Source organism: Enhydra lutris, unplaced genomic scaffold, assembly GCF_002288905.1.
Source record: "Enhydra lutris kenyoni isolate GAN:26980312 unplaced genomic scaffold, ASM228890v2 scaffoldscaffold37, whole genome shotgun sequence".
Lineage (NCBI taxonomy): Eukaryota > Metazoa > Chordata > Mammalia > Carnivora > Mustelidae > Enhydra > Enhydra lutris.
In genome coordinates, this window is record NW_019154121.1 from 31,810,048 (window position 1) to 31,834,704 (window position 24,657).

At 60.1% G+C, this 24,657-nt stretch overlaps 1 protein-coding gene across 1 annotated transcript in view; it reads right to left on the reverse strand.

Annotated features, from left to right (window-relative positions):
- The window catches only part of LOC111154447 (protein tyrosine phosphatase, receptor type N2), a 650,145-nt gene that overhangs the window by 508,543 nt on the left and 116,945 nt on the right, over positions 1–24,657 (reverse strand). The window contains exon 3 of the mRNA XM_022514054.1: positions 23,441–23,554. Coding sequence (XP_022369762.1) covers positions 23,441–23,554 — 114 coding nt within the window. The remainder of the gene's footprint in view (positions 1–23,440; positions 23,555–24,657) is intronic.

Sequence of the window (24,657 nt, forward strand, 5' to 3'; positions counted from 1 at the left end):
TTGTTGACTGTTTCCTTTGCTGCGCAGAAGCTTTTGATCTTGATGAAATCCCAATAGTTCATTTTTGCCCTTGCTTCCCTTGCCTTTGGCAATGTTCCTAGTCAGAAGTTGCTGCGGCTGAGGTCGAAGAGGTTGCTGCCTGTGTTCTCCTCAAGGATTTTGATGGATTCCTTTCTCACATTGAGGTCCTTCATCCATTTTGAGTCTATTTTCGTGTGTGGTGTAAGGAAATGATCCAATTTCATTTTTCTGCATGTGGCTGTCCAATGTTCCCAACACCATTTATTGAAGAGGCTGTCTTTTTTCCATTGGACATTCTTTCCTGCTTTGTCGAAGATTCGTTGACCATGGAGTTAAGGGTCCATATCTGGGCTCTCTATTCTGTTCCACTAATCTATGTGTCCATTTTTGTGCCAGTACCATGCTGTCTTGATGGCTATGGCTTTATAATATAGCTTGACGTTAGGCATTGTGATGTCCTCAGCCCTGGTTCTCCTTTTCAACCTTCCCCTGGCAATTCGAGGTCTTTTCTGGTTCCATACAAATTTTAGGATTCTTTGTTCTTGTTCTGTGAAAAACGTCAGTGGTGTTTTGATTGGGATGACACTGAAGGTGTAGATTGCTCTGGCAGACAGAGGAGGCTTCCCGGGAGGGCACCGAGGACAGGGACATCGTGAAATTGAGACGAGATTGCCTGGAAGAGAATCCCAGCGTGTGAGCCTGTGGGGGCTCCTCCTTCCCCGAAACACCCCGTGTGGTCGCTGGCGGGGAGCCTGCCTGACTTCTAGCAGCGCTGAGCTGAGACTGATGAGGGCGCAGAGAGGGTTTGGGATGGGGGTCACCAAGCCGGAGAGCGTGCAGCTCGCTGCTCCCACAGGAGACGCACGGTGGTGCTGGCCTCCAGAGTACAGGCAGGCAGCTCGCCACCCTGGGGCCCCCAATCCCTGCAGAGAGCCCGAGTCAGAGGGCCAGGCGGAGTGTGCGGTTTGGACACCGGGCCAGGCGGCACGGCGCACTCAGCACAGCACGTCTGCACGTCCTACCGCATAGACCCAGGGTCCTGAGCGGAACAAGGGTGTGAGATGCCCTCGGGGGCTGAACCGTCCACTCCCCTTCCTGTTAGCTCTGCCCGACATGGGCAGTGCCAATGCCGACAGCCCAGACGAAGGCCCCGTCCCCGCGGACACAGCCCGTCCGCTCTTCTCTACATCGGCTCCGAGAGCCGGGTCCTCTGGGGGAGCCCCAGCAGCACTTAGCCTCACCCAACCCTTCAGACGCCAAAATGAGTTAAAAAATAGAGAAAGAAAATAAGCAGCTAGATGAAGCACTTCCTTTAAATGGGGCCTTTCTTGGGATCCAGGAACACCCCACACTGAATTCATCTTTGGTTTTATGGGACGCTCTGGAAGTCAGAGGCCACATGGCAAAACGGGCTTCCCACCCTGCAGCCCTTTCCAAGCGGCAAGGAGTTGCCATGAGGACATCGAGGTCCTGGGCCCTCTTCTGACCTCCTGTCCATGGAGCAGCCATGGCTCCATCTGTGGGAGTCATGGGGCATGACCAGGAGGCCAGGGCGGCTCCCCGGGGTCACCGGGGCCGGTCAGCTCTCCCGGGGCCTGGACACCGTGGCAACAGACCCAGAGGCCTGTGCAGCAGGCCCACTGCCGCTCCAGCATCCCCCACACCTCTGAGGGGAGCGGCGTAAGCCAGACCCCGAAGCAGGAGCAGGAGGTGAGCTGGGGGAAGAGCCAGAACATTCCGCTGGATCAATGGCCAGCCTGGAGGAGGCAGGGCACAGGGCTGGCCCATCCCGAGGACTCCGGACAGTCGCCCTCACAAGGTGGCATCTGGCCGTGCCTAACCCGACCCCGGGAAGGAGAGGTTTGGAAGGAGGGGCCCCAGCCGGAGGGGCCCCAGCCAGCGGGGCCTCGGTGCGGGGGCAGCCCCCACAGGTCAGTTTCCCTCGGACGGGGGGGGGGGAGCTCCGATACTCAAGGACTGAGTTCAGTCGGTTTGAGAACCGACCACTTCCAGACGGAACTCAAATACGCCAAATGGGAAAAACCACCGACAGGCCAGCCGGCGGGAAGAGCGGTGGCGCTACCACAGTGTCTGTTAACGCGGGAGCTGACGAGGCACACGCAGGGCAGCCGCGGAACCCCCGCTGAGCACCGAGGCCTCTGCCCGGACGCCAGCTCCCCTGCATCCCGGACTCGCTGCTGATCCCCCTTCTCTTTGCTGCCCGAGGCAGAGGGGGCAGCACCGAGCTGCATGCCGGGCGCCCTCTGGGGTCCCCACCCAAGAGCTGCAGGGCTTCTGGGCGGAGCACACGTGGGAGCCGCACCCCTGGGGCCCCTCCTGCGGAGGGCGGCCGAGCCGGTGAGCCGTGGGCCATGGCTGTGGGACTGCGCCTCGGGGCTCGAGTGGAGGGCCCTGACGACCGTCTCTGGACAAAGTCTGAGCCCTGGGCTCCACCTCTCTCCTGCTGGTGGCACCGGAGGAGACCCAACTTAGAACCCTCTTCTAAAGAGGGTCAGGCACACCCGCCCCCGGGCTCAGGTCCAGGGACAGACCATGGGCCACAGACAAAACCCAGCCTCCACAGCGGTCCTCCTTGGGCCACCTCACTGCAAGGACCTGGAGCGTTTCTTTACACGTTGGGCTGTGCCTACGATGCTAGAAACGGTGCCTCCTGCCTCCACATCAGCCCCCGCCCCAGCTCTGCCCTGGGAGCCTCGAGGAAGCCGGCCGGCGGCCCCCACTGCGGCCCCCACTGGCCAGTCCTGTGCACATTTGCCGGGCGCTCTGCGACACGGGTCTTACCTCGCCCACCAGCGGCCTCCGGGGACGCACGTGCCGCGGTCCGTGTCACCTTCACCGTGCCGCACTCTCGACTCTCCCGGGAGCAGGCCGTGGGTCAGCAGCCATGGCACAGCGGGACAGCTGCACGGGGAGGCCTGCGGGGGTCAGCAACGCAAGCTAACCCAAGTGTGTGGGGCCGCCCTGCAGACGCACGGGGCTGAGCAGAGTCCCAGCGGCCCCACTTCAAACGGCGTTGCCAGGCCTGAAACGCGCCGCTCTTCCCAAGTGCATGCTGTGCCTCTCCAGGATGTCCTCAAGGAAGGTCATGGTGGCGGCCTCCCAGCATTCAGCCGTGGAATCGGGGAGCACTCAGGGGCAACATCACCGTCCCCGACCACCCGCACCCCCACACCCGGGCCCCATGCTTCTCTGGGTACAACGCCCTGAAGGCCTGTTCCCAGGGAGACAGGCAACGAGGGGAGCCGCCAAGAGCAGCGGGCCCTCACGGAGCAGGCAGGCCGGCCAGTCCTCAGGCCCCACACCCGGCAGGGGGCAGGAACGGCCCCGCAGGCTGGACATGGGAATTTTCGCCCTGATCCTCCTTGCAGCCTGGAAAGACTGGGAGGCCGCCGTCCTACACGTGGACCTTAATGGTTGCTCCTGCTCACGCTGTTTTCCGTGAGCCCTTCCTGGTGACAGTGTGAGCGGCAGGAGGGGGCCGGTGAGGAGCAAAGACACAGCCCCCCTCTGGGCGCTCACGGGGCGCCGGGCAGCATCACGTGCGGACCTGACTCGTGCTTCTCTGTAACTAACCGGACGCTTCCTCGCACCCATCAGCCAGACGCACGTCCTCTCCGAATGCCCGTCCTCTGCCCGTCCCTGTTAGGCTGTCCGCCTCTTCCTCCTGAGCGTGGCCACATGTCCCCCAGCCTGTGACTTGTCTCTCGCTCAGCGGCATCTTTGGATGAAAACGAGCTGTGGCTTTAACATAACCAACGTGTCAACTCACTCCTCTACGATGGCCCTGACAGCACTGCGTCCAGCATGACGGTGCTCTGTGAGGAAGACACTGTGGAATGTGGGGGGGAGAGCAGGGGAGCGGCGGATGCCGGAAGGAGAGAACGTTCTGTGCTGAGAACGCCACAAAGCGGCGGCGTGACAGAGCAGCCGTGCAGGCCAGAAACCCCGCGTCCGCTTTCTCGGGACACCAGAGAAGAAGGAAGTCAGTCTGGACACCGGCGCCCTGGGTGGTGCATCCGAGGTTCTCAGCTTGGACGAGGTGAGGCACCGTTTGGAGAGACACACAGTGAACTCGCAGGTCTCGAGCAGGAAAGCTCAGAGAACAGGAGGTTTGGAGAGCGGACCTGGGCCTCCCTGAGACGAGGCTGTGGCCCTTCCTCTGCTCTAACGTGACACAGAAACCCCGAGCTGCAGCGCCAAGGCCTGCGGACCTGCGTGTGCTCTGATGGGCCCGTCAGCCCGGCCAGTCCGGCCCCGGACCGAGACCAGTGGTCTCAGGGCAGCCCACTCCGGGAGAACGAGTGCAGGGGGAGGCCCCGAACTCCCAGGACACAGAGAGGGCGAGCCAGAGCCAATGCAGAAGGCGCCGGCCAGCTCGGGGGAGGGGCTCCGGAGGAAACGGAGTCAGGTGAGGGCAATGACGCCGGAAGTTCGGGCCATAATTGGCTGAAGAAGGGCCAACGTGTCCAGGCCACCCAGCGTCCTGGAGAGCTCCCGGGGGACAGACGTCGTGGAGGGACAGAAGTTCGGCTTCACAGACGACGGCCGGCAGGTGGTCCTGTCTGTGCCGTGAGTGGAGCAGAGTCTGCTCTGAGCCACCGGCGCCCGGGCCTGGGAACGAGCACTGGGAGCCGCAGACCACGCTTCTGGCCTCAGCCTGGTCCTCCGCATCCGGCACGGCCGGCCCCCAGCTCCCGACAGCCGCGGTCGGCACAGACAGAGGCGGGCGGTGACGAGGAGACGCAGCCTGAAAAGCCTGGATCGACGTGGCCCCACACCTGAGCGGCTGCAGTTCCTCCAGGTCTCTTGGCGGCCATCTCGGGGGGCGGTCTGTGGGGGCTGGCGGGGGGCCCTGCGGCACGGCCAAGCCGGGCGCCCGGCCCCCTCTGCAGACACACGAGCTTCCCCAGGCAGCGGGAACTCACCGACGGACCAGCAAGTCCGTTCTGGTGACGCGCCCCACGAGTCATGGGAAGTTCTTCACGGGTCACGACACGGACGTCTACCGAGTGGACCATCACGGCCCAAGCACAGAATGTTCTTTCCAAACGCTCTCGTGGGTTCCCGTCCGACGGGCTCCGCTTAGCCCCACCTGCGGTTTCCAGACGCAGGCCAGGAGGGGAATGAAAACCTTCGACGCAGCCTCGGCCCCCAGAAGCCCCTTCTCACTGTCCCCCCAGACAGACTGCGGTGGAAGGTCGGACCCAATACCGACACCCGCCACGGCTACCCCTCCTCACCCCTCCTCACCCCCAACTCGAGCTCTGGGGACGGATCTCTCCACATCCGCCTTTTCACGTGCCTGAAGCGTGACACTGCGACCTCCAGCAGCTGTGCTGCGGTTCCCACGTGACACCCGGCGCGGTCCACATGGTTTTCTACAGCTGGTCCCTATGAACGGATTATCCGACCGACTCCACCATTTGCTGGGTCCTGGCTGAGCATAAAGGAACCCGAGGCAAGCGGGGTGGGGGGGACTGGAGGAGCCTGGAGAGAGGTGGCGTCAGGGCTGAGGTGCCGCTCCGGCCGGAAGGGCACGTTGTCAGGACAGCCAGAGCCCTGAGGATGTCACTGCCTCGGGAATGAGCCTGCCAGGGTCTCTGGGGCCACTTCTCTGGCCACGGCCATCTTCACACAAGGGCAAACTCCACGTTTTGCAAACCCTGTGGCATCAAGGTCAGGAAGGAGAACGGCCGGTCCATGCTCAGTAGCCTGGATCACTGTGCAATTCTTCACGGACTGATTTTGTAAGTGACTTTGGTCACAAGTAGAGAAATGCCTCGAGTCAGAATCACGGATTTTCGGCTTTGCTTACCAAAGACACTGAACAAATTTGCTCAGAAAACCCGTGATTTGTGCCTTCTAAGGTCCAGATGTGGTTCCCCACTCCCACTGGGTTCCTCTCACTCTCCACCAGCATGTGGTCCCACCGCCGGGACGCCACAGGCTCTCGCACAGTGGACACGGTAACACCACCAGCGTAACCCGAGTCTAGACTCGAGCCAACACGACAAAGTGTAAAAATCTCCGAGTGCAGGATCGAGGGGTCTGTGGGTCCAAGAGCCCTTGAGAGGGAGCCCCACTTTCGTGGGGTTTTCTTCACTGAATGAGAATGGCTCTTCGGCCTTCGGTGCCTGCGGAGGGACACATGGATGAGGAGCAGGAGGGACGGGGCCAGCCAGAGGGGAAGCAGGAGGGCCGGCCGGGAGGACGGCAGGGAAGGGAACCGTGAGGGACCCTGCAGCCCACGCCCCACCAGCATCACCTACAGATCCTCTGGCCCCACCCCGTCGGGAAGCCCCCCCAGGAGAAGCCCCGCGGGTTCAGACGGGGAGGCAACTGGAGAGGGCGCCTCTTCCTGACCCGCCTCTGCTGTCTGCTCCTCGCCCCCTGCCTTCTGCCCTGGGTCCCCGGGCTGCGGGCGGAGCCAGGCACAGCGCACATCCGCCCCCTTCTCCGCCCCTCACACGCGGAGCGAGCCGGACAGCCCTGTTCACCGGCTCACCGCAGCCGACCACTCCCTCCGTTCCACTTAACGATGTGGCCAGAGCTGTGTAGTCTGTCTTAGCGGTGATCTGCATTTCAGTGTCTTTATTAACTTCCGTAGTCCTGTCCGTACAGGATCGACAAATCATCCCAAACGCTCCAACTCCTTAAGTCACATTTTGACCATTTTAAGGAACAGATAACATGCTGTTTTAGAATTAATTCATAAATTTTGGCATTCACAAACGTTGTACCTCCCTCACGAATGCCAGGCTTCGGTCCGGGTCACCCTGCGACAGCCACACATCTGGTTCAGCATCGGCCTCCCCAAGACTGTGGACTTCCTCCACAGCAGGCTGTGGGAGCCCTACAGCGACCAAGTCACCCCAGCACTTCTGCGCCTAACACAACAGAGCTCTACAGCTCGGCCATGCCCGTCTGTCTGTGCCAGGGGACTCCCAGGATGCCTCCGCCCCAGCGGTGCCGGCTCAGCTCGCCCAGCTTCCTGTGCACTTGCCACAGCCAGCGGACGCCAGGGCTTCACGCGCTCCGGCCCAGGCCACAGTTCCGACCAACAGATGCCCTGTGGTCAGGAGGTCACGTTCCCTCAGCCCGCTGTCAGCACTGGCCCGTTGCCAGAAGCTGGGGACGTGAGTCAGGCACACCGTGGCGGTGAGTAAACGTGACCTAGGAAAATAAGAGATCTGACGGCCCGCGTGGCCTTCGTGGAGCCGGTCACGGAATCGTGAGCTCTTCCGAGGATCACTTACCTCTTCTTTCTTCTTTTTCATGATTGGAGCACAGAGGGGTCCGCGACCTTCACGCTTTAAGACCTCTGCGTTCTCTGGTTAAATGTGTAGAAGGGAACCTACTGCCCTTTGCTTCCCTCCCATCCTCCTAACTATTTTGCCTGAAGAGCTGTTGGCAGGTACAACTGCTGTATCCGCTCAGAAAGACCAGATCAACATACGCTGAAAAGGTCAGAGCTCGCCAGAGCCCCCGGGCTGCCATGCAGAACTGCCCTTAACACACGACCCGGAAAGGGAGCTGGCACCTCAGCTTCTCCGTGAGGGGAGCGCCTGCTTGCTGGTGTCACTCCCCACGCGGAGCTGCTCTGTAAACCCAGGCCCAGCTTCCCTGTGCCCTTGTGGCCTCTCCAGCACTGCCCGGAGCCGGAGAAGTCAACCGAGCAAGGGCTCCTGGCATCAGACTAGTGAGCGGAAGGAAGCAAAGAAGCATCGCGCTGTCCTGTCTCTGGGCGTCGCAGGGGCCCAGAAGGACACGAACAGACCCAAAGCAGTATGCCCTCCAGAGCCCCAGGCCTCTTCTGGAGACTCAGGGCAGAAGGGCAACCTCCGGAAGGCAGTCCCCCCTTCTTCCAATCATCTACTGAGCACCTATTGCCACTCGGAAATGGTGCCGGCCCCGCGGCTTGCGGAGGAACCGTCCCGAGTTCGGTTTCGCGGTTCCCTGAGATCTGACTCCAGGCAGCTCCTTTGGCCCTCGGCTGAGCCTGGGCAGGGCACGGACATGCCACAAATGCTGGTTTATCGGTTTTCCTTCATCTGTCTCTGTATCACAGCGTTACATTCATTTGTTAAAAATTCTCACGTGTCGGGGATCACGTTCCTAGTGTCGTAGGAGGAAGCATGACCACATTTGCCTGGAACAGGATCCGAGGTCGGAGAAGGTAGAGGCTCCCTGCAGGAACCCAGGTGGCAGGGTCGGCGACACCGAAGCAGCTGTGGGCCTGAGCCTTGGAGAGCCCAGGCCGAGGGGCAAGGCGAGACCCTCGGATCAGGCAACAGAAGGACGATGGCGCAAGATGCCCTGAGCACGGGTGGGATCCCTTGGGACACCAACCACCAGGGGCCCAGACTCCACCCACACCGGCCTGCACCACTGGGAGGGCAGGGCCCAGACCCCGTCCACGTCCACGAAGACAATGGGGCTTCCGGACCGGCCCGAGAAAGCCAGAAATGTGTGTAACCGCGGCCAGCCCTCCGTCTCTGCGTCACAGACACTGGTCTCTGCCGGGATCCGCGGTTCCCACAGAAAACACACACAGAAAGGCAGGGACCACACTCGAGTTCAGTGACTACCCAGGCCCTCGGAGGAAGTCATGCATCGTCAAAATGACTAATTTGCAAGGGGAATAAAGCACATTCCCAGATATACCAAGTCATTTCATTTCTGAAGAATTTAGTCAGAATATTTATTTGCTACTTGACAAAAGAGATGACAGATTTCATCAGGGGTGAGATCCCTCCTGGGTAGACAAAGACGACTCCAGGCTGCTTTTCACATGCAAATCCGCCGTGATTAGGTTAACTCCTGGAGCAGCCAGAGTCCCTGCCGTCCTCCCACCCCCACACACCTGCCCCCAGGGGAGGGGCTTCGGAACGCTCAGGGGGGAAGTCACCAAGGAGAATCAGATCTCCTCACAGCACCGCGTCCGCCCCCTCCCACGGCCGCTCCAGGCCCGAGGGCCAGTGGGGGCCACCTGCCGCCTTGGCCAGCTTACGGCGACCCAGCGACCCAGCGCAGGGGCACGGCCGGACGCCCTCCCCCGACGCCGGCCTTGTCACAAGACCAGCTCCTGCGTGTGACTCCGAGCAAGCCCAGGAGGCTCTGCGGGGAAGGCCCTCGGCTGAATCCCAGCTCTGCGGGGTCAGCCTGGATCAGCTCCTTATTCTCCCTGTGTTTCCAACATGGGCTCTTTTGCTCCCCCGATGCCCCACCCCGCAAATTTTACTGAACAAAGTGCCCAGGAAAAGCAGGGAGAGTCGATCAGAGGCACCCATGAATAAGGGCGTCACCCAGAAAATGCACTAAATTAGGGTTTAATGGCGAGAAATTACTTTCAATTACTAAAAATTATGAGAAATTACTTGTTGAATAGACACATTCTTTCACCACCATTAATAATTTAAAATTGCTAATTGCGCGTAATTGTGAGTAATTTTTGTTCGTTGGTGAGAGGCAAGGTGCTGCTTTGCCAGGGCTGGTCCCGGGCCTCTGCCGTGTGCACAGCCTCCAGGCTAGACCACCCAGGAGAGAAGACAGCCCTGGGCTCGGCAGGTGGGGGACAGCCTCACGCTGCCCTGAGAGACAGGACCTTCCGTGCAGAAGAGGGCACAGGGCGCAGGTCCATCTGCTGCTAGAGAGGAGTAAATCTGGGTTTTCAGTGAAATCCAGCGTCTCCAGAAGGTACCACCCTGCCTGTCAGCGTCCCTCCCTTTAACCCTAGAACCGCCTTCTGGTCTTGTTTCCCTCCCACCTGTACCTGCTGCCGCCTTGGCGAAGTCCAATGGGTGCCGATGGCCTGTCCCCAAGGCACCTCCCCTCGTCCCTCTCCATCCGGGGCTTTCTGCCTTCCCTCGGGTTCCTCGAAGGCACGGCTCCCTCGAATGCCTCCCTGACGGGCCCCAGGAGACCCTCCCTGAGGCGCGGCTCCCTACCATGCTGGCCGAAACGGCACAGCCATCTCAGGACCTGTTCTCCTTACCGCCGTGGCCCCTCCGGCCACAGGGAAGCTTCCAGAGTCCCCCACAAGGCCACGCCCAGAGCTGCGGGGACTTGGTGCATGGAATGTTCTGGTCTGGGAGTTGAGATGCCCTTGGCCACAGAGTCTTTCCGTGAGACCAGAGACCGCGTGGAGCACTGGCACTGGGGGCCTCCCCCTGCCTGCTGCCCAGCTCGACCCTTCAGAGTCCCCACAAGTGAGTATCAAAGCCCAGCTCCATGCGGACCCGTCTGCTGGCCCCCTCCTCCTCGTGGATGTACACATGCACCCAGGAAGACACTCTCGGGTCCCAAACCGAAATCCCCTGCAGGCCCTGGGGGACGGGGAAGGTGCACCTCTGCACGAGGTGATCTGATCTGTTCACTTTAAAGACAAAGTGTCAAGGAGGAGGGGCTCTGTTTTGAGAAAGTGCCCCGCTCCCCACCTCGGGGCCCCACTGGGCTCCTGGGACCTCAGCTGTGCAGGGAGAGCCCGGAGCAGTGAGAAGCCAGAGCCCTCGATCCCTACACAGGGCCACCTCACAGTGACCGTGTCCTGGGTTGAGAGACACAGCTGGGCCGGACTTGCACTCTGTCCTCCAAGAGCACCCGGGATCTGCAGGCCATGCACCCGCTATCTGAGGGGGTCGTTCTGGTAAGTATCGCCCAGGACGCCAGCAAGAGGAGTGCAGGGGAGGGCATGACAGGGATGCGATATGGGCTGTCCCGAGTCCTACCTCAACAGAGCAGGCCCCTGGACGGGTCAAACCACTGCCCTGAGGTCACCTGTCGTGATGGAGAAGGCCAGCACCAAAGCCAGAGGCACCCTGGCAAACAAGCCCTGTCCCCGTGCAGTATTCCAATAGCCCCAACTGTCCCAATGTCCTGTCTCTGAAGCCGAATTGGAAAAAAAACAAAAAAACGTTCCCTCCTCCAACCTCTTCCCAAAGTCACGACCTTCCTGGTACCCATATGTCCTCTCCTCGCCGAGAGGAAAAGGGGAAAGGACCGTCCACGGCTACCACCCATCCCGTTCAGGCCCTAACAAGGGGCACGCACGTTCCCGGAGCACCATGGCTGTGCACTGCGGAGCAAGCCGGAAAGAAGTGCTGTCACCTCCCCCCCCCCCCCCCTTCTGTGCCCTCCCAGTCTCTGACCTGCAGCACAGAGCAGGCCCCAGGACAGGTTCCCATGGAGGGAGAATCACCTGCGTGAGGGGAACAGGTTTCACTCTCACGCTTTCCCTAAAGGTTCAGCACAGTGAAAGGAGGTCAGCATCATGGGTGTTCCCGGGAGAGAGACGCGTGCCAGACTCAGAGGCCTCGCCCCGACGGTGCTGCCCTTGGGAGGGAACTGCCCTCCGACCTCCCAGCTGACAATCCCAGCAGGACACGGGAGTGCCCTTCCAGACCGCCATTTCTCACAAGTAAACCTGGAAACTGAATGCAGGAACCACCTGCCTCCTCCAGGGTGACCTCTCTTGAAGAGAGGCTCTGAAGGTCAGATCACAGCCCCGAAAAATAGCCAATGTGACCGATAACCACTGCCACCCACATCGCGAGCCGCACGGCCAGGTCCACGGGACCTCGCCCAGTACACCCGCCGCCGCAAACCTGGCGTGCCCTGGCTGCTCCCCAGTGGCTCCTGACAGCTAGACGTGTGCAAGGCTCTGCTGTCCGGTCCTTTCTCTGCACGGACACGCACATGCCGTTCCATAGCCGGACACCACAGACCCTTAACCCTAACCGCACGGGTTCGTTTCCGGCGCAGGGACCCAGCCCGAGGCTGAGTGCCCCGCACGCAGACGCCCAAGCTCAGGGAGGCCGCAGTACCCCATGGTTCGCAGAGTGACAGCTGAAGAGCACCGCTGTCCCTGCCCCATGTGGAGCAGGGACCCCACGGGCCCTCCCCATGCTGACAAGCGGTTGGGCACGGGACAGGAAGGAGAGGGCAAGAGGGAGCGGCAGGTGCCTCCCAGCTTCTGCCCTCCACCTGGAAAATTCAAGATAATCTCGTCGCCCGGAACACTCCAGTCTTTGCACACAAACCATCTCCACATATGTAATTGGCCCTCCCTGGGGGATGTTTTTTGAAACTCGGTCTTTGAAGGCCTTTCATTACGGTATCGAGATAAAGGGAGAAAGAGCAGGGTTTTCGGCGAGAACAGAGCGGATGGAAAGAGAAGCAGGAGATGAAAGGAGCGCGGACAGCAGCGCAGGGAGAGCCGGAAGGACAGCGCAGATGGGCCTTGGTTTTCTCCACCCGCTCGACTCCCCGAGCCGGTTCGTTACCTGTGCAAGAGAAGAACCACAAACCTTTCTTTCCGAGGACCATCTCATCAAACCTCAGACGTCCCCAGGCGCTGAGCAACGGAAGACATGTTCTTTGCAGAGAAGGTTTAACGTCCGAGTTCAAAGCAGAGAACTAGGATTCTCCTGGGGCGAGAGGGGAAGTGGGCAGGCCACAAGCCGGGATCAGCCGCTGCCCGGGCCGCCCCGTGGGGAGCCCCTGCCCGACCCCCGAGGGCTGCCCTGCGCCCGGCACACGTGAGTGGAAGGACACGTGCTCCTCCGTCTTTCGCGGCACGTGTCTGCTTCGGAAGCACACGGACCGCTAGTGGTTCGCGCACCTGAGCACGGGCGTCCGGGCGGAAGACCGGAGAACGTGCCTGAGGCTCTTCCCTGACAACCGGGCCACCTCGAACCTGGCGGTCGGGCAGAGCCACGTGCACCAGAAACAGTGAGAACAGCACCGCGCTGCGCCCCACCTCCCACGGTCCTTCCGGCAACCGTGAAAGCTTGATTTTCAATTCTCCTGATCGGACAGAGGAAGGAGCAGATCCAGACTGGGGAGGGGGCCCGGGGAGTGAGGGGCCTCACGGAGCCCTGACACGGCAGGGCTGGCCCTTCATTCCACCACATGCCCCTGAAGAACACGGACACCACAATGACCTGCATCCGGCAGCGTGTCTGTCAGGGCCGTGTCCCCAGATGAGGCCCCGACAACGGTGGTTCTCCATAAAGGCTTTGAATCAATAACATATAAAACCAGATAAACCCTAGTTCTCTTGGGACTCTAAAGGTCTCAGGCGGCCCTGATCCCCTGCTAGGAGGAGAACGGGACACGGGCGCTCCCAGGTCAAAACCCAGCCCCCACCACCCAGATTCTGTGGCCTCGTGCAAACTCCCCTCTTGTAAGAAACCTGTCTAGGGTGACGGTTTCGTCTGTGGCTAAGGCTAAGGGGGGCTGTGTTCTAAGAAGTAGTTCTGGCCTTTGATTAGGGAGGCTCAGGCTTCTTCCCCGAGAAGCCGCGAGGTAAGGTGACCCTGTGACTAGGGTCCCCGCCATTAACAAGCCAACGGCCCTAAGGAGAGGCTCCGTCTTTGTTCAAAGCGTGAAACAGAAGAAATGAGACATCCCCCCAAGAAAGCTCTAGGATGCATTTTCTGATATTTCTAGACAAATCCGCACCCACCATCCTAAGCACATAACCCTAAAACCAGAGGAACCTGTCTTTTTCTAGTGTCTTGGGAAAAGAGTCTTGTTTACCTAAAGTAAGAGGAAAAAGGTACATTTTGTGTTTGAAATCCAGGGTGAAGCAGAATCTTTGAGTGTACAACACGGGGCTTTCGAGCGAGCATGAAAGTTATTACGGAACCGCGGGGCAGAGAAGAGATTTCGGGGAATAGAGACAAAAGCTTTGGGAAGTGTAGGATGACGTCCCAAGGCCCGCTGGCCACGTGGGTAAAGCTGAGATAATCACGCTTCTGTTGAAGATGTTCTGGCGACGAGACGACACAGGTGGCCAGCTCAGGAACCAGAACAGAGGACTGGCAGCTTCCTGGACAAACGCTGAGCAGGAGGCATGGGCAGGGGACAGCAGGAGGGCCCTTGCGCGTGGCCAGGAGCGATGTTCCGGAAGTCCTGGAAAATCCCAGAGAACAGGAGCTCTTCACCCCGAAGACGTGTGTTTCCTCGCTACTGCGCCCCTCAGAGGCGACGGCGAGCTCCGGCAGGCAGACGGGTTCTCTCAGAATCGAGCTCTTAGAGGGACAGGCAGGAACTCGGCAGTTTCTGGCACCGCAGCCCTGAAGGGCTGAGGAAAAATTAAGCTTTAAGAATCGATCACATGGGGCGCCTGGGTGGCTCAGTGGGTTAAGCCTCTGCCTTCGGCTGGGGTCATGATCTCGGGGTCCTGGGATCGAGCCCCGCGTCGGGCTCTCTGCTCAGCGGGGAGCCTGCTTCTCCCTCTCTCTCTGCCTCTCTGCCTGCTTGTGATCTCGCTCTGTCAAATAAGTAAAATCTTTAAAAAAAAAAAAAAGAATGGATCACATGTTCCCCGCTAACCGCGGGGCTGGAGTGTCTTCCTCGCAGGCTGACCAACAGTCCGCAGCAGCCGCTCCCGCTTCCCCTTCCCCCGTGTGTCCTGCTGCGGACCGTCCGGAAACCAGCTCCGAACCGAGCCGGGAGCCGCGTGTTCAAAGGAGCCCGAAGGACGCCTCAGGGGCAGCGCGGCCTCCGCCGCTGAGGACGGCGCCAGGCCGGCGGCTGGACACCGCAGCCCGCAGCCCCGCGGACGCTCTCCCTACCCCTCGGAGGAAATGCTGGTCGCGGGAGAGGTTTTCACTTCATCCGGGACTCGTTTCACGTCACGCCGGAGCCGTCCGGGGAGGCGGGGCTCGAGCGCCGGGCGGTGCCGCAGGCAAACACGGTCGCAAGAAAGTGTTTCCGGAAGGTTCTTACCAGAGAGGAGGCGGCGGTCCACGAGGAGCCGCGCGGGCGTTGCGGAGCCGCGCGGCCTGGACACGCAGCGGCCGCGCCAGCGTGGGAGGCGACCGGCGCCGCGGGCCGTGCGTTTGCAGGGCTGAGGAGGGCGGCGCCTCACCCGCTCGCGGGCTGCTTCCCCGTCCGGGGCAGCGTCTCGGGGGCCAGTGTGTGGACAGCGGGACTCCCCGCCGGGACGTCCGCCTGCCCCGCACGCGCAAAGCCGATCCCCGGAAACGCAGGTACGTGACTCGTTACGTGAGGAGGCTCGTCCGCGTGGCCCGCACCGTCCGGGGTCCCCCGTGCGCGCCACACGCCCCGCGGGCGCCCTTCCAGCCCTCCCGGCGCAGCGGCCCACGCGCTCGCCTGCCCGCGGGCCTCCTTCCCCGCCACGCGGCCGCGCCTCCGGCCCTGGTCAGCCGCGGGCCTGCGCTACGGGTCCCCCCGGGAGTGGCCTCCTGCTCGGTCGCTGTCTTCGCTCGGCTCTACCCGCGTGTGCGCCGCTCGCTCCTCCGTGAGTCCCGCCGGGCCGCCCGCCCTCTCGTCATTCACAGGCCCGGACGTGCTCCGCGCACGGGAACGAGCCCGCCCCATCCACACGCGCGCTCGGCCGCGCTTCGTGGAGACGCAAACGGCGGCATCGCGGACGCTCCTGCCCGCATCTCTCCCCGCCTCGGCCCGGAGCACACAGTGTCCTCACGCCGCGCCCCGCGCCCGCCTCGCGGACTGGGCAGGTTCCCCCGCGGCCGCCGGCGCGGCTCTCCTGTCGCCCGCGCTCGGCCTCAGAGCGCGCCGGGACCGCGCCGTGTTTGCTCGACACGCGCGCGAGGCAGACGCGCTGGCACGCGCCTCCGGTCGGCCGGCCCTGGTGACGCGAACGCGGCCCGCGCCCTGCCCGCCGCTCGCGGAGGTCGTTCCCGCTGGTTTCCGCGGCCGCAGAGGCGGCGACAGCTGCTACGGACGGCGCTTGGACGCCCGGAGCCCAGAGAAGCCGGAGGACGGACCTGGAAGTCAGAGCTGCGACGTTCGACGTTCCCTTAATTACTTTTGTCGCCAAAACAGCTTCAAAAACGGCTGCACCGCTGCGGGAACGTCCGGCTCGCCCTAGGTTCCAGCCGGTGCGCGCGACCGTCGGAGTCCTTCCTGTTGCCGTCTTCCCGTTAACGACGCCCCCTTTCCGTTTTAACTTCCGCTTTCCCGACTGACTCCTGCCGATCTACGAGTTCTCTCTGCTTCTGGGCCTCGTGCTCCAGCGGCCACCTGGTCCCACGGGCCCCCTCGCGGCCTCTCCACACCCGCAACATCGCCCACTCTCAGAGGCCGCTCCACGGGCTCCCGCCACGTGGCAGTGTCCGGCTGAACGTAATGAAATCCCTGCAAAGACGAGTCTCAACTCTGAGTCTACGCGCTGCGCGCCCACGCCCCCCTCTCCAGCCCGCAGCGTGCGTCCGCCTGACCTCGGGGCTGGGCCTCCGCGGGACCTCAGAAAGAAGGAATGACTCCAGCTTCCCCGCACAGCGCGGGCACAGCGCGGGACCGCGGACAAGAGAAGGCAGCTTAGTGGGCGGAGGCTGACTGCGAGCCGAGAGACCGACCCAGCAGGAAAAGGAAGAAGGCCGAAGCTCAGCCCGACCTGCTACACCAAGCGACTCCATGTAGAACGTGCCAGAACATGGCAGAACGTGTGGGAACGTGCCAGAACGTGCCCAGAGCGTGCCATAATGTGCCAGAACGCTGAGCCAGCAGCTGGCCCCTCACCCGGCCATCGCGTCTGGAGACCACCCTGGCGGTCTCCGTATTCCAGACTATTAGATGATTTCTTTTCCTTCTCTTTTAAGGAATTATAAAACTGTGTTAGATTTTTTTAATTTTCCTTTTTCCCTTTTGGTTTTGACATATAGCTCAATACAACAGGAGATTCTTGCCAGGAAATAAATCCATAGTTGTTTTCATGACAGCAAATTACGTGCCAACGGGTGACATTTAAATGCTGAATTTTAATGGCTTGTCAGAAGAAGTGAAATGTATTTTTAAAAAATTTAATACATGAGAGAACAATGAGAAGACTTCTTCTTGTAGGACAAGAATGGTAAACAGAACTGAACATATTTTTTCTCCTTGATGTATATATTTATATCAAAAGAGAAAATTGCACAATTAAACCCCATTTTCCTTTCCTTCTTCATGGGGAAGGCTCCCAACAGCCGTGAAGCAGCCGACAGTGAGACCAGCAGCCGCACTGCCACAGCAGCGTTCACAGATATGCACACAACCTACTCCACTCCCAGTGCGCCTACCTGGTGGGATGATTTTAAGGAATTCGGAACAAGCTCCCTTCCCAAAAACCATCTCCTATCAGGACAACCAAGTCCAGGGAACCAGCAGGGTTAGGGGCTGCTTCCTTAGGGTAAGACACAAACTCCCCAACCTTCCAGGGTGTTCTTCAGTACCGAGCCTTTCATGACCAGAGGGAAAAACCTGAAACACCCAAACAAAATTCAAGAAATAGAATAGACAGCACCGATTGGACAAAAATCAGAGAAAGAGTTCCGGATTACATGCTGCTGTTGGAAACAAGCGTCAGATGAGGGACTCCAGAGTGATGCGGGCCCACACGTGTGTGCATGCGTGTGTACCTGTGCGCACGCGTATGTGGCCAAGTGTGCACGTCCTGGTGTGCTGTGTGGTGTGTGTGCACATAGATGTGTGGGTATGTGTGTGCATTAGCACATGTGTGCCCATGTTTGTGCTCACGTGTTTGTACACGGATGTGTGCATGGGGGTGTGTACGTGTATTGATGGGAGTGGACGTGAGTGGCAGTCACACGCATTCACCCTAAGGCTTGCCGTAGGACAAACACCAGGCGAGGCCGTCCAGAATCAAAATGACCCACCTTCAAATTCCTACCCGGACTCCCCACACACGGGCAAAGGCCAGCCGCAGGAGCCCTCAGACACGCTTACGGGAGGAGGGCAGGGACACCACAGAGGGCCAAAAGGGACCAGCCCCTCCAGGCCCGGGTTGTCTCCCACGTTTATTGAAGACACAGACGCCCAGGCCCTGCTCCACGGCCCTCGTCAGAGCCACTGGAGTAGGCCCATGGGTCTGCGTTTTCCAAGCTGCAGGCTGAGTCTTCCCAATCTGAGGAAACCAGTGGCCCCAGGAAGGAGAGGTAATGGGTCAGGAGGCAGACGGTGGTGGGAATGCAGGCCCAGGGCAGAGCCCAGCTAGAGGCTGAGCTGTGCGGCCACGGCACCTGTGTCCCGTCGTCTGGGGTGCGCAGAGCTGCCCTTCAGCCAAAGCCGGCAGGCGCCTGGGGACTCAGCGAGGGGCAGCTCTGCGCATGATTTGGCTACAGGGACCTCCCAGCTCCAAGAGCACCAGAAACGCAGGAGCGGCAAAAGCAAATCTCAAGGCTCAGATGCCAGCAGGAAGATCTGATGGTCTGCGACGTGCACGTCAGTCCAGAGAACGGGCCACCTCTGCCTCTCGGGGCCACTGCCCTTGTCCTTCCAGAGTCCGGCCACAGCCAGGATGGGGCCCAGACGAAGCCAGGAACGCCTGGGCACACGGCCCAGAAGGGGACTCAGCACGGGGCAACATCAAAGTCAAAAATAGTCATTGTTTTGCCACCTGAAAACTCTTCCTCTGTTTCTCTCTCCCCCAGGTCCCCTGAAAGAAAGACCAGGACTCGGCGTGAGGGGTGGGGCGGGGGTGGCAGGCCCCTTCGGGAGTCCGTCTGCGGGGCTGAGAGCAAGCACAGCCACGGCCCCTGCCCCGTCCCGCTCCGAGCAGGGCCCAGCTCCTTGCGAAGAGCCAGACCGACACCCACACTTCACGCTCTGCGGCCAGAAGATCACTTCCCAGAGAACCAGCGCGCGACTGTGTAAGGACCACAGGCCCAGCCCCAAGAACCGGACCCTTGCACGGACTGTGGGAAGTCTGGAGGCAAGTCCACCCCTAAGCCCGGTGGCCCACGCCTCCCCAGCGCACTGGCCGGCGGAGGCGGGAAGCAGAGGAGACGCTCCAGCCTCGGCTGCTTGGAGGCCGAGTAGTGGGGAACTGGCCAGCACGAGCCGTTGGGGGGCCTGAGGGGACGGCCAAAAATCATTTCCAGAAACCTTCAGAACAGTGTGGTTCAGAAAAGCACAATTCTCCCCCAGGAAGTTTCTTGTCAAACTAGACGATAAAACCCACTTCCTACCACCTCCAGCCTTCCTGGGGCGTGACTTCTGAGGCACTAACAGAAAGAAAGAAATGCAATTTGCCGTCACAAGTGCCAGCTAACTCGTCACTTTGGCATGCCCTCAGTGACTGAGCAGCAAACAGCCAACAGCAGCAGAAGCGACCCACCATCTCCAAGACAGAATCCCACACGCACCAGACATCTCCCGGCTTCTGTGGGACGTGCTGGGGGCTCCCAAGAGCCCCTCCCAAGAGGACCAGAGAGAGGGGGTCAACTTAGAACTGGGGAAAGGGCGGGCTGAAGTTCTAGGGCAAGTCAGATGTCACGGGGCGGGGCCAGGGGACCTAGGGCAGGACTTCGTGACCTAGGGCAGGGCCGGGTGACCAAGACTGTCCACATCTACTAGAGGAAGAAATAGAGTCTCAAAGAGGGTAGTGACCCCTTCCCCCTCCACACCCATCTCTGGAAGACCGTTTGGAGGTTTCTTATGAAATTAAAGCTGCTCTTATTATCTGAACCACAAATGTACCCTTTGTGTTCACCCACAGGAGCTAAAAACACGTCCGCCCAGAAACAGTCACAGAGATGTTTGCTGCAGCTTTGCTCACAACTGCCAGATCTCGGGAGCAAGACGCCATCCAGTAGGCGAATGCGTACACGGAGGGTCGCTCCAGACATGGAAGAGTGTTCGGTCCTAAAAAGAAATGAGCTGTGAAGCCACGGAAAGGTACGTGGAGGGGCCTTGACTGCATCAGGGAGAGTGGCCGCCGTATGCTGTCTGACCCCCTTTACAACATTCCAGGGAGAGCAGGACCATGGACGGTGAGAAGACCGGGCTGGAGGCCTGCGGGAGGGGTGAAGAGGGGGGGCACCGGGGCCTGTCAGGGCAGTGGAGCTCCTCCATGTGACACTGTCGTGAGGGACCCGTATCCATGTGCGTCTGTGCAGACACACGGGGTTAGAAACAAAAGCGGACGTTGACGTAAGGGACAGACCCCACTCAAGGGTAACACGGCAGCACCAACTCACTGACGGAACGACCGTGTCAGCGCGAGGGTCAGCGACGGGGACATCTCTGCAGAGACAGGGAGTGACGGAGTAGACTCTGACTCGGTACAGCTGCTCAGCCTTTCTGTGAATCTGAAACTGCTCTAAAAAACAAAACCTATTAATTAAAAACTTTGTTTGCCTTACGTAGGACCCCTCCAAGTGCCGTCTGTGTGTCCCACACCCAGCGGGCACACCAGAGCCACCATCTAGCCCGCGTGTGACTGAGCTGCGCTGCCCACCAGGTCCCAAGCTCTGCGGGGTCCTTCACACGTTGCCTGGAAGGGAGGGGACACCGAACCCCTACATTTCACAACGTTCCTTGCTGAAGAGATTAACCCAGTCTGAAAAGCACGTACGGCCATGCAGGAGGTTGCCTTCCGTGGCCCCGCTGACCCCCTAGGACCCCCCCCTTTGCCACCTCTCACTGCATCTCGAGTTGCTTCTGGACTCAAGTCCCAGCAGGCCCCGGGGTGGGAGACACAGAAAGAGAAAGTGCAACGCCCTCGAGGAATAGCAGGACCCGGCCAGTTTACATCGACAGAAACTTGGGGAACATGCGCGGGAACCCTTCTTAAGGAGACAAGGTCAAGCCGGAATGAAAGGAAATGACCAAGGCTGGACACAGATGCGGCCACTGAGCACTGATGCTCCCAGCCACGCTTTACATCTAAGGGCTGGGAAGAGCATGAATGGTGCCACCAGCGGTTGACATAACCCGGTTCCCGAAGAGGGTGTCTCCACGAAATGAGGTGGAAACGCCAGAACTTCTCGCTCTGTCACAGAGACAAGTGTCCGAAGGTTTAGGGGATGGGGACATGGGAATGGGTCATCACGGGAGACCCGCTAATGACCTCAGGAGGGTCCAGACGACACGTCTTTCCCCACGACTGTGAGACGTGAGCTCATCAGAGTGCCCCAGGATCCCGAAGGAGCTCAGCGGGGAAGCCCCCGGCAAGTCAGAAACCACAGAGGGAGCGTGGCCACCAGCCTGGGCTCGCCCAGTGCAGCGGGGAGGCTGGCATCTGGGGCGGCAGTGGCCAAGACGCGGCACTTCAGAGCCAAAAAAGGTGGGTATGGTTACCAGGAAGTGGAAATCAGAAGCTTCTGGCTACGGAGAACTCGGTTAGTGATTAGATGCCCAGAACGCCCCTCCCACAGGGCTGCAAAGAAAGCCTCCTGGAGTCTCAGGGACCCGCATAAGCAGGAAAGTTCGAGATCTACCGAATTGAGGACTGGCTTGAATCACCAAAACAGAGTCATAGCTCGGCAAACCATCCCCAGACTTGGCCGTTTCCGTCTCACGCAGCAGAGCCCCAGGAACAAAGGCGGAGGGTGGCGGCAGGTCCCCTGCAGGCCACAGAAGCCCATTTACGCAGTTACTCTCTCTCCTGGCCGTCCGCACGCAGACCTGCGGCCTCTGCTAGGCCAACTGTGCGCCAGGGAACAAGGAATGAGGACTCCTCCAGTGCTTACCAAACACGGACCACGACTGACCCCAATACCAGGGCACCCGGAGCCTCACTGTGCCCCGCCCGTCAGAGCGGGACCCGCCGTGCTTGCCCTGTTGGACCCAAAGAGCAGGACGTCACGACCAGCCACGTGTATGGGTAGGACGTCTGCACACCAAGGGCTGTCGGTGGCGACCACGGATGCCGGCTGCAGCCTCCCAAAGGCCCTGATGGGCGAGCAGACCCTCAGGATCTTGGAGCAAACACGTGACATCCTCTGCAGATAACGACTCTCCTTTCAAGAAACTGCTCTGGGCCGTGAATCCTTAGTGAAAAACGCACCCCTGACCCTGGTCCTGCGAGCTACACGTGGCGTGGCTGCTGTGAGCCTGATGCTGGAGGGCCACGGGCACGCGGCAGAGCACACGTCGTTGTCCCTCTGCCCACTCACTGCCTCTGAGGCAGCTGCCCTGCTCCCCGGGGCCCTGCCCAGCCTCCCCAGCCTCTGGGGACTGTGCGTTCAGCTCCCTGGTGAGGGGCCACCTTCTGCAGGACACCTCAATCACCAAGGTCAAGGCCACGAGAACAGTCATGGGCTCCTGTCCGTCCCTGTCCTTGACCTCTTACCGCACAGCCACAGTCCCTCCTCACGGACCCCGTCAGACCCAGGCCCCAGACCCCAGCAGCAGCCTGGCCAAGATGCTCTGTCATCTCCCACAGCTGTGCGCAGCCGAGTCCCTGCAAAGGACCGTGTACATGGTCCCGCTGCTTCCCTGACTGAACTCTGGCACGGCTGGTGTCCCAGGGGAAAAGGGTGCCACCACAAGTGACTGCGAGTGAATGAGTAAACTTAATTCTGTCTTTAAAAAGATTTTATTTGAGAAAGAGAAAGGGGGCGGGGAACACAAGCAGGGGGAGGGGCAGAGGGGAAGCAGGCTTCCCGCCGAGCAGGGAGCCCGATGCGGGGCTTGACCCCAGGACCCCGGGACCACGACCTGACCTGAAGGCAGATGCTTTGCCAACTGAGTCCCCCAGATGCCCCTGAATTAGCATAACTCCTTCCTGCAGAACTTCCCGGTGTCCTACGCAGCAGTGAACACTATGAACGTTCCGAAGGAGGAACAGAGCAAGAACGGTTTCCCAAACTGATGGGGCCACAGACCCTCCTTACGAAGCCACGGATAAGCCCTGTAGGATCTGATGGAGAAAGAATGTAGGGGCTCTCCTGGTCCCTCCCCTCCAGGCTGGGCCCCCAGTGGGGCCACTCAGGTGCTGACCCCGAGACCTGCAGGTTCACTCCAGGAACATCACCCTGACCCTCCCCCGACACCAGGGCACCGTGTGTGCGGGTCGGCCTCAGTCCAGGCTCGGAGCACAGGAAGTAACCCCCACCCCGGCAGGACGAACGAGATGAACACGCAGGCAGCTTCCCCTCCATTTAAAAAGTACACACACGCGTGAATCACATGTATAATGTTTAAATTATGGTAATTTTTAGAGTTATCATCTCAGCGACCGTGTGAGGTAAACAGGTTACAGCCGACTCCTGTGGCCAAACCATGGGACAGGAACTTGCACAATGACAGTATCTGGAGGCCAGCTGACGGCCTGGAGGCTGACTGGCCACTGGGCTGCATGTGCTCGGGCCCACAGCCGCCTGGGCCCGCCGGCCACGCCGCACCCCTGCCGGACTCCCTGAAGCCCGGATGTGGCTGTGCTCCCGCACACGCAGCAGCAATCCACAGCCACATCCAATGCACAGAGAACCCGCCAGAACCTTCCAGAAGCCAGCCCGCCTGCGCCCAGCCCGCTCCTCTCCCTGGCAACCCTGGCAAATGCCGTCCTGTGCTGTATCCTCACTACTTGCGAGGCCCCCGGATGTCCCCGGAGCTCTCCGTGCCTCGCGGCCACCACAAGTGTGCCCAGGCCCGGGACACGGTGGGGCCCGTGCCCGCCTACCTGTCCGCGACAGCTTCTGCAAGGTGGCTGTCAGGTGCTGCAGAGCTCCCGGCGATACCTCGTAGCGGTGTGTGTCCATCGCTGGAACCTTCTGGCACCTTCCAAACACCCCGTCTGCAGGAAGAGGGGAGCAGAAAAGAGAACGTGACGTTCATTTTCAGGGAGAAGGTATTAAACACACCCTTGCGATATATTCTAACTACGCCGCACGCTGAGGCTTTGGAACACGGCTGTAGAACGTCATCCAAACGCTATCAGAGCTCAGAGAAGTTGGAAAGTAATGGTTTATTCAAACTAGAGAGCATCACGGAAAACACAACTGCAAAGGTATGGGGAAGAGGACATGAAGGCAGAGTCGTTCGCGCTTTCTACTCTACTCCGCACCCCTTCCTCCCTCACTCCCCACCTCTCACTTCTCATAATTCCTGCCCCGGCTTTCACCTTTCTTGTGCAAAGCTTTGCTCCTGACAGTCCCGTGACAAAAAAATCAATATCGTTCAGGGCCAGTTTTCCAGACGAGAAACAGAACACCCAGGACATATAAATACTAATTTGCAGAAGCCACGAGGACGGTGGCCGCGTCTGCCACAGGGGTGCCGTGTGGGGGGACCGGCAAATGGGGGGGAAGCCCCGGGGACGGCGACACGGCCAGTTTTGAGGGGAGCTTTCTGCAGTGTGGCCAAGGAGAGGGGCTCCCGGAGCGGGGGACGGTGGCGGCGCCTGTCATCTGGCTCTGTTCCATTCGTCTAAAATGACGGGCTCTGCTCATCTTTTCAACCACACCTTCTAATTAATTTAGGCCCCAATTAGTCTTTATTTGGCAAACTGTTCACTTTGAAATAAGCTTCCTGTAGGGGGTTCAAACACCCAAATTACTGCCTTTCGTGCGCACAAAAGACTAATTCAAGGGCCAGTGCGTCGCCCCCTGGGCGGCCATCTGCAGTTTCAGGCCCGGATGGAGGGGAAACGCTTCTTCATTGTTCACGACGGTCTCACCGCACAAAGTGTCGCTGAAGAAAGCCATTCAAATGCAACAAGTTTAATTAGCAGAAACACATTTGCCCGATGCCAGGCTAACTCAGTAATTACCGGTCTGATACTACATATGGGCTTAAGACGGACGGTGCTGTGTGATTAGCAGAAAATCATCTTAAGTGTCGAAAGCACACCGTGAATTTGTATGGGCCTCTGCAAAGCTCCCAGAACCCGGGCAGGCG